Below are 10,101 nucleotides of genomic sequence, written 5' to 3'. Positions count from 1 at the left end.
GATAATGTCCCAATAAGGCGGCATTCATTTATGATTTTAATCATATACACTGAATATTGCATACTGTTTCATCATTTACTACTATAAAGTGAGTTGCAAATAGTATCTGCTACTATTTGCACTTATTAAATAGTCTCTAACTACTATTTACACCTAGTGCACAGAAAATACTTAGTGTAAATAGCATATATCGCTAAGAAAATACTGCTATTTTCACTTAGTGTACATTCCATCTATCTCTATTTGCACTTAGTGTAAATAGCCTCTGGCGAAAAAATAGCAGCAACAAATTTGGAATGAAACGAGGATGAGGAAATAATGACAAAATGTTAATTTTTGAGTGAACTATCCCTTTAAAAAAAAGAGAGAGACGCAACGGGACGCAGATGCCCAGTTCCACTCAAATAAGGAGTCGGGCTTGTATGGTTCTTGTCAGTGTGTGTATATGATAATGGTTATAAAGAGTGTGTGTGTGTTAAACATCTGTAAACAGATCTTCAGCAGTGTGTACACTTGTTATTGTCAATGTGATCTCAAACAAGAAGCGCAGGCTTTTCTGCCCTGTTACATTTGGCTGTATAAACAGTGATGCTGTAACAGCTTTCGAGACAGTTCTGTTATGGTCTTGGGAATTATGCATGTCATGGTCTGTGTTGATGTGACAAGCATACAGACCCACGTTACTGCGGAAGAAATACTGTCAGAGTCCTCGTCTGCCACCCTATGGCTAAACAAAACCTACTGAAAAAATGAAATAAAGGTTAAAAAAAATCAAAATAAAAAAAAGGAAATAAAAAAATGCTTGTTCCTAAAAGGACAGTTAACCCACAAATTATAACTATTTGTCATTATTTACTCATATTTACTATATAAAGCATCATAAAAACACATCATAAAAGCTGCCCATTCACATTCTTTAAGTCACATGATAGCTTTGTGTAAAGAACGGGCCTAAATGTAATCCTTTATATAAAGGAAAATATACAAACTTGTATCACGCTGAAGGCATGACTGTTACAATGTTTGTCTTACTATTATTACACGAATACAAAACAAATAAATAAGTGGACATCATTGTACTTGTACTCGTAAGTCGGCATAAAACGGAAGTTGCAATAGTCTTTTCTTTCCGTTTGTGACATAAATCTAAGTGAAACGACTTCTCGAACAAGAAAAAATGTAGGGCAGGACTTGATTTTGTCCATTGGGAATTAATTGGATTGTTTGGTATTGCTGTGACGTGAGTGACGCATTATCAGAGAAGAGATGTCACTGCAAGAGGGAGACGTTAGTTTGGTTAAAGATTTTGATTTAATGGTGACTTTAATATGAATTAAATATGAATTATTAATTGTCTTAAAGCTTCCTATAAATTGTAATACTATTTCACAGTATTAGTGTTTTTACTGTATTTTTGATTATGATTTCACTTTTTTACCTTTAGTTAGTGTGTAATGTTGCTGATTGAGCATAAACAACATCTGCAAAGTTACAGCGCTCAAAGTTCAAAGCAAAGCTTTTAAAGAAATTGCTTTTTAAGGACTACAATAAAGGCTGGTAGGGACTACACGACATTCCTCCCTGATGAGTGACATCACCAACCAAAAAATGTACATAAACCCTGCCCCCGGAAGACGATTTATAGATTATGAAGACAGAATATGCTAATCAATGACTAGAAGATAACTACACATAAGCTACATAAATTCATCAACTAACCATTCAGAAACATCCTGTTGCTTCTACATGTTGTCACTTCTTCTTGAGTCTCTCCATTGTTGTCTGAATCCAGTTTGAACATAAAAGGCTAAAAGTTTTTGAAATTTTCAGTGCATGTCTGTGTGAGTGTAAGCTTTTGAAGCTCCGCCCTCTGTGCCGGGAGCAGCAGCTCATTTGCATTTAAAGGAACAGACACAAAACGGGGCGTTTTTGCTCACCCTCAAAAAGTGACAATTTTAATATGCTATATAAAAATATCTTTGGGGTTTTTTGAGCTAAAACTTCACATACACACTCTGGGGACATCAAAGACTTATTTTACATCTTGTGAAAAAGGCATTATACCACTCCTTTAATGTTTCCAAACTTTTGACTGGTACTGTACATTAAAGGTAGGGTAGGACATTTTTTATAAACACTTTTTGTTATAATGGATCACTTCACATCCTGATAATCAACAACAGAAGGGTTCTAAATATTAAAAATGTATATCTTCTGTGGAAGTGCAAAACATATTCGTCCAATCATTTATTCTCTTCCTGCCTGTCAACATATGTATTTCCATACTTCAGCCAAAGCCACTTGTAAGGCAAACCTGCAACCTTATCCGAAAGAAGAGTAACAACTAAAGAGGCTGTTTTTTTTGTTTCGTTTTTTTTTTTATGGATGTCAATGGAGGATAGGCTTCACTATGCTGAATAAACTGCTTTTGTGAGGAAATAGCTTATTTAATGAATCGACAGCCCATCGGCTAATCTTCAACATGTTTGCTCATAAACATTTGTTTTGGATTGATCTATTTTTAGAGTTTACACTGAAAAGAAATGCCGTTTTATAAAAGAGGTCACGAACAATTGTGCGACAGGTATGATTCAGTTTACGGCTCTTCTTATTCATTTCTATGGTATCCGCAAACAGTGACTGACTGTCACACAACTCTGAACGAAATTCAATGACGTCAAGGCTGTAATGTGATTGGTTATCAATAAGACACACGTGATCCAAGTTAGCTGTTATGCTTTGTCAAATGGTTGAGCCACTGCCCCTCATATCTCCCAATAATAAGACAATTCTTCCTCTGCTTACCCTGCTCGCAGAGACATCACGCGAGTCATTGGCCAATCAAAAGATAGTCTTCTAAAAGGCACCTTTTGTGTTCCACAGAATATAAATATATGCTATGTATAACACAGGGACATTTTAACTGTTTAATTTAATTGACATGCCAGCAAGAAAAAAATGTCCATGTATTTTTTATTCATTATGCTTTGTCTTGAAGGTTCCCATGGATTTTTATGCCCAGCGATGCACCTTATGGGGTCTTCAGTGTTGTCAAAGCGAGCGAGGCCTTTTGATCAGAGCTCACAAAATGTCAGAGCACAGTCAGGCAGCGGTAACCCTACCAGGCCGAACTTTGAAGCTGAAGAATGTACGCTTTCACTTGTCTGGACACTTGGTACATTTAGTTCTGAGGATGTGTTTCCTCTAAGAACATTCAGTTCTAATAACAAACAGCATGATAGATTGGCTAGGTCAGGCTGAATCCGTTAAACACGAGGGCAGGGAAGGTGATTGCTACAGAGTTGGCAGAGCTGGACATCAAACTCATTACTCTGGTCTTTGTAAAGTCTCTTCGCCATTTCTGCCTCTGTACTCTGTCACATCAGTCAGGAGGATGAAGAATGAGCGTGCAAGGGCCGTCACTTTCTAAGAGATCTGCTTATGGCCTCATTACATCTATTTCTGAATGTTATAATGTACATCTAAAATCTACATACTTTAGAGAATGCTAAATACTAATGCTGCTCATTAATATTACAATGTAGCCTAAACTATAAAATGTATATAAGCCTAATATACCTGTATGCACTCTATACATTATGCTAGTAATACTTAGTGCATTCTACATACAAAGTATCTGTATGCATACTCTTGTACCGGTCAACTTAACATCCGCAAAACCGGGGGTGGTAGCCTACGCCAAAACACATTTTTTTGTGTGTGAATGCTGTTTTACGTGAATATTACGACACGAGTGAAGCAGAAAGCTTTGGATACAAAATAAATATTCCTAATAGGTTAGCAATTAAATGTTAGGCTAGGCCGAATGAGCAAGGGTAGGCTACATGAGCCAATAAATGTAAGTTATTCCACAGGACATGGACTCTCGTTTATTTTCCCAAATCTTCACTCACGTAATTTTCGCAGAGATTATAAACGTTTCTTCCTTTCGTTTACTTTCAATGTACTATTCTTAGTGCATTCTCCAAAGAATGTAGGCTACTTTCCTTTTCGAATTTCTTTCCCTTTACACAAACATTAAAAAAATATACAAAACCTCTCACTTGAAGCAAGAGCAAATCTATCAGCAAAGTCGGAGGGAGATTTGTCAAGTTGCACGATTTTGCCATCTAGTGGACATGGACGAAAATGAATTGTTGGACAATATTTTTTGTTTTTGTTAGTTTGATCAAATCAGCTAGATTTAAATTGGTTTATAGTAGACAAGTGTTTAAAAATTCAAACAAACCTCCACGAACTACGCAATCCAAGTGGCAAAGGACTGTCATAGAATCAGTGAAGATGAAACAAGAAAATGACAAATATTTATAATTAAATATGCAGCAAGAGTTTTGTTAGGCACTATGGTTTTTATGAACCAGAGGAAATGATCTTAAAATACAGATATTTCTTGTAATGTAACCTTTATGAATCAAACAACATTCCTTTGAAAAAAGAATTATCATTTTGATGATGGATTTTGTTAGGATTAAAGGCTTAAAACAACCCAAAACAAATCAAACATACAACTGTAACCAAATCTGATGTCTTTTTTGAGATGTTAAGCATAACATTATTTTACTGATGATCCCTTGCGATATTTAGATTCATTGTTACTATTTTACCATCAGCCAATGGCAAATTCATCTCTTCTTGAATAAGAACTTATAATAAGCAAGTTTGTAAATTATTCTCTTAAATGACATCATTATACTAAATTATGAATATGCATTTATCTGCAATACCTTCCTTTTATTTCAGATGAGCGACATATTTAATTGAAGATTGTATGACTGATTGATGACATACCAGAAAAATGATCAGAAACGTGCATTATTGCATATTGATCACATAAAAAAAACTTCAAAAAGACAGATTTAAAAGGTGTTTTTGTTTCGCAAAATCATACTACCAATCACAAAATTTTACATTTTATTAAAAATACACAAGCACACAAAGCCAGGCCTCAAGCGATCATCTTCTGTCAGTATTATTCACATTAATCAGAATTATTAATTCTCATTGATGTCACTGCAGGAGAAGCCCTCCGTATTTGACCACAGATGATCTATACGCACTTAAATGTGCACAATGCTTCACTTATGAGTCTCTGACAGGGGTTGTGCACATCATAGCTCCTGTCTTTTTTTCAGTATGATATTCCGCACAAGGGCTGTGGCTTCCTTTCGAATGTCCTCTATGGACTCCTCCGGCTTCCAGAAACGCACCACCTGGCCTTCCGAACTCACAAGAAACTTCCAGAAGTTCCATTTCGGCATTTTCTGTACTGAATCTAGAGAAAGAAAAAAAGGTTTTAGTTTTAGATATATAAATATTATGAATACTGAGTTCATAATATTCATTATTCAATATTACTATAAATTTATTAATTTAGAAATGTCCTCATATTTCAAACCAGAGGTTATGATTTGCCTTACTATCCCATAGCTGGGCTGTCACTAAAATGTACAGGTCTGGGATCCAATATTTATGGGTGGGTTCCCTGTGTGCACCGAGCTACCATAAGTTGTGTCCCAATTCCCTTCAGAGTATGACAGCACCTCGCCCTTCGCTGCATAAAGAAAGTTGAGTGCATGAAGAATATATATATTTTTTTGGACATTCGTTTGGAATTATTGCATTTATATCAACAAGTTATCATTCTAAATCTAAATGAACTTTCACCACCAACCACTGGCAACATGATGCAAGAAAGTCGCTGGCAGTGTGAGCGCAGCTACAGTCTTCACTCCTATTGGTTGTCGCTCGCAAAATGCGCTGCTAATTTGCATAAAGTTTCAATTTTCTGAACTTTTGTCGCATGACACATCTACATTCTGTCGCCAATGGTCACTGTCACTTGTTTCGCCGGAAGTCGCCAGCTCTACAATGAAAATTAATGCGATCTTGGTGATATGGCAAAAATATCATATTACAATTTTATCACGATTCTTTTTTGCATGTTGGTTTTACTATTTTGCAAGTGCATTACAGTCAAACTAATGTCCCTATTTTAAAAACAAAGCCTTTCAAGGTATCAAAATATAACATAAAAAAAGAATGGCAGACATTTAGGCCAAAGTTTTGAAGATAAAAATCTTTTTTTTTTTCTTTTTTTTTTGTTATTAAAAAATAAGAACAATATACACATTACATATACACAACATAATATACAAATGAAATAAACAGTGCTTTATTTTTTTCAGCTACAGGTGTATTTAACATTAGTATTCAAGAAAGAAATTAAATGAACAAATATAAAAATTGAATTCATTTTTGTGAAACTCTTAACGTACAGTAGGCTATATTTGTGAATGTTTAATTTTTGTGAATCTCCTTCCATGTATTTGTGGATCATAATCTAAGTATTTGGAATAAAGCAACAATTCTAACCCCATATGTGTGTGTGTGTGTGTCCAATTATCTTGAGCTAATTCGTGAAGTTTTATTTTTAAAGATCGTGAGTGTGAAGTGTGGTGTGGCCGGCACAACAGTGTTTTGCCTTGAGCTTACACCCGCCCTGGTGTGAACACACAACTCACACTATTTATACTGCCAAATAGCATTGAATTGTGCATGAATAGCCTACATGAGTTAGGATGCACCAACAACCCACCTCAAGCTACTGATGTTATGCGAGGCGTTTTGTTTGGTTTCCTTGTGTTCTTTTAATGTACTTTTATGTTTATGCTTTGTATTTTGAAAACTGACTGTTCTATATAAAATAAATATACTGCTGTTATTATTAATAATTTCTTACAATAAAGTAGTAGGAACTGGTCACGTGATGTCGAAATGGCAGCGCCCATAAGGGGTCGCCCTTCCCCGCTCTAAAGAATAAATCTAGAAAGCACATAAGTTTTCAGCTAATTGTGACTGTAAATCGTTTTGATGTTTTTTCTCAAAGGTGCTGCAATTTGTATTTTGTGTAAAAGTTATTGAATGAAGATTATCCTCAGGTAAAACCTACCTGTGATGAATCTGAATGCGGGCTCCGCCTCAGACCCCATTATTTTGATCTTGCTAAAGATGGGGAACGTCACACCGTAGTTGGATTTGGCAAAAGCCTCGATTTCTCGACTGGTGCCTGATTCGGTGTCACCGTATTGCGAGCAGGGAAACGCGAGCACGTTAAAATGAGACGTGCCGAGCTCTCGGTGAAGCTCCTGCAGAGCCCGGTAATTCTGCTCCGTTAACTCGCTTCCACTCGCCACGTTTACAACCAGAGAGACCTGTGGTGTTATCAGAGACAGCGAGCCCTCGAGTCAAAATACTGCAGCACAAAACCAAGGCAATTATGTTTCTCAAAGGTCTTACAAATTAAGTCAAACCACTTAAAACAGAAATAAAAAAAAGCAACTTACTTTCCCTCGATACTTTTCCAGTGAGACAGCCCTGCCTCTCGCGTCCTTCACTTCATATGAGTAGAAATCTTTGGCTTTTCGCGACTTTGACAGTTTACTCTGCAATAGGTAAAGCGAGGCCATGCACACGGCCACACTCAGTAAAACCTTGAACAGTCCTGCTCTGGATGCAGATGATTTGGTGGGGTATCCCCCAAGCGCCTCCATGATGGAGGATAAATATGTGGAGAAATCTGGGAGAAAAACTTCAAATATGGTTCTTTTGCTGGTCAGAACAGTGGGCGTATCGAAATGAAAGGGGGAGTGTCTGAAAGTTATTCCAATTGGTTGAGAAGACTGTCAGTCACACATGAAGGAAAATTGAAGGGTCAGCTCAGCACCTTAAATGTGCATTAATTCATCTTTAATTCTCTTTTGTTATTGTATACCATGTAAGTTATTTTATCATTTCTACTCTTTTATTTTAAAGGGGTGGTATTAATGCCCTTTTCACAAGATGTAAAATAAATCTCTGATGTCCCCAGAGTGTGTATGTGAAGTTTTAGCTAAAAATACCCCACAGATATTTTTATATATCATGTTAAAATTGTCACTTTTTGAGGGTGAGCAAAAACGCACCGTTTGGTGTCTGTTCCTTTAAGTGCAAATGAGCTGCTGCTCCCGGCACAGAGGGCGGAGCTTCAAGAGCTTGTGACCTGAACATTTCAAAAACATTTAGCCTTTTATGTTCAAACCGGAGTCAGACAAAGATGTTGGACTGAAGAAGAAGTGACAACATGAAGACAACATTTCTGAATGGTTAATTGATGAATTTATGTTGCTTATGTGGTAGCATATTCTGTCATGATAATCTATAAATCGTGTTCCCGGGGGCGGGGTTTATGTAAATTTTAGGAGGAATGTCGTGTAGTCCCTACCAGCCGTTTGTTGTAGTCCTTAAAATGCAATTTCTTTAAAAGCAAATATCTCCTTTGCTTTGAACTTTGAGCGTTGTAACTTTGCAGATGTTGTTTATGCTCAAACAGCAACATTACACACTAACTAGAAAAGTGAAATCATAATCAACCACTCCCTTAAGATCTGGCCAAAGGAAAATGTCTTGGAAAAATGCGATTGTAAAAAGATATAATTTCCACATTGTCAGTCCATTAGATCATAGAGGATTAGTCGCGTATGGTTTTAAGTTTTTAAGTGTATTTTAAGTTCCTGCCTGTGTTCTGTTTGGGGTCTGGTCTTGTTTGTGCATTGCACTCTGTCTCGCCTGTTGGCTACTGAGTTCATAATAAATTCTGCTGCCTTTCAATCATCTTCGTCTTCCTTTGGATCTAACCGTGACAGCTATCCCATGAGGCCACGGGAGAAGATTTGTGAATGGCAGTGAAGTGACACAACTGATGTTGGTAGGTCACATGATAATGACAGCATGGCAAATGTAGTACCTCCAGATTACATTACTATATAGGACAGCGTTTCCCAACCGGGGTGCCTTCTGGCGAGAGCAGGGGTGCCGTGTAAAAACCCCATCAAACATTTAAAAATTGCTAAAATGTGTAAAAAATAAATAAAGAAAAAAATACTATCAATCTCGGATCGTCGGAAGTCTCTAATAACAACAAATAATGCGCACAGATTTATAATAAAAATGCAAATCATAAGTTTTCGGGGTTGAATTGCGGAGGTTGCGCTTGCGCATGATTTTATTCCCGTGCCTCATTCCCAGTGCGTCCACATAAAGCTGCCTATTTTTCATTGTTGAACGGTCAAATACACACGAAAACATTGTCACAACGTCCGTCTTGCCGCGTAAACACATCGGTTATGTCCGTGCTGTTGTCAACGGTAACGCGTGCGATTCATGTTTTTCAGTTTAACGCGTTAAAAATATTTAACGCAATTACAGCAGCATCCGTTTTTTCTTTCATCCTTTGGCTAGCGTTACATTATATAATCACGTTCTTCTTCATGCAAATGCTTTTAAACCATGCAAGCGAAAACACAAAAGAGAATGCGCTGAACGCAGACGCACAGAACGATGCGCGCCAGAATCGACTTCTCTTTCACGGTTTCGCTTTGAGTATCCTCATGAGAGCAGTCTTAAATTAGTTAAATAAAGTCTTAAATGAACGTTAAGAGTTGTGAGAAAATGGGACGCGTGTGGGATCCACATGTGCAGCACTGACATCAGAATTAAATAACACTTCATTCATAAAAAGATGCCATTAAACAATTATTTGAAATATACTGTCTTTATGTTGTTTCTACATTAATTTGGAGATTAACTGTGAAATTATGACATAAAATATATTAAAAACAAGCTATCTTGTGCAATTATAATAAAATTATCCCAATATAAAAACCCAAATACACTGAGTGAGCAAACATTTAGGCAGAGGTGGACGAAGTACACAACTTCCTTACTTGAGTGAAAGTAGATACTACTGGTCAAATATTACTCCGTTACAAGTAAAAGTTGTAAAGACCTATTTTTACTTAAGTAAAAGTACAGAAGTACTTGATTTTAAAAGTACTTAAGTATCAAAAGTAAAAAGTAAATGTCAATGCATTGTTTTGTTGCATTGTTGTATGTAAGTAGGCTACCGTATGCCTCTGAATCTATGCCTGCATACCTAACCTCATATCAATATCAAATTTATTTCTAGAACACAGTTCCAGTAGTGGGATTGAATGTGAGATTGAATAAGTGCACTCAATAACGTCCACAATGGTTTCGGACACC

At 36.6% G+C, this 10,101-nt stretch overlaps 1 protein-coding gene across 2 annotated transcripts; it reads right to left on the bottom strand.

Moving 5' to 3' along the window:
• Positions 1–4,357: 4,357 nt before the first annotated feature.
• gpx8 (glutathione peroxidase 8 (putative)) lies at positions 4,358–7,637 on the bottom strand. Of its 2 annotated transcripts, XM_084138638.1 has the most exons (4): positions 7,365–7,635; positions 6,971–7,232; positions 5,439–5,572; positions 4,920–5,293 (listed from the first exon to the last, which is right to left on the bottom strand). In XM_084138638.1, exons 1-3 carry the CDS (start codon positions 7,569–7,571, stop codon positions 5,460–5,462), a joined length of 582 nt encoding a protein of 193 aa, XP_083994764.1. In that variant the 5' UTR covers positions 7,572–7,635; the 3' UTR covers positions 4,920–5,293; positions 5,439–5,459. The 2 variants fall into 2 exon arrangements, with proteins under 2 accessions (XP_083994763.1, XP_083994764.1); XM_084138637.1 differs by lacking the exon at positions 5,439–5,572 and having other exon boundaries at positions 4,358–5,293; positions 7,365–7,637.
• Between the last annotated feature and the right edge of the window lie 2,464 nt (positions 7,638–10,101).

Source organism: Abramis brama, assembly GCF_963993115.1.
Source record: "Abramis brama genome assembly, chromosome: 16".
Classification (NCBI taxonomy): Eukaryota; Metazoa; Chordata; class Actinopteri; order Cypriniformes; family Leuciscidae; genus Abramis; species Abramis brama.
Note: the sequence above shows the minus strand (reverse complement) of the source record. Positions and strands in the feature narration are given on the sequence as shown.

Coding starts and splice junctions, on each gene's coding strand:
- gpx8 (XM_084138637.1), bottom strand. CDS start 7,571: ATGGAGGCGCTTGGGGGATACCCCACCAAATCATCTGCATCCAGAGCA. Junction 7,233..7,364: donor TGGAAAAGTATCGAGGGAAA/GTAAGTTGCTTT, acceptor ATAACACCACAG/GTCTCTCTGGTTGTAAACGT. Junction 5,294..6,970: donor CGCATTCAGATTCATCACAG/GTAGGTTTTACC, acceptor TTCTTTCTCTAG/ATTCAGTACAGAAAATGCCG.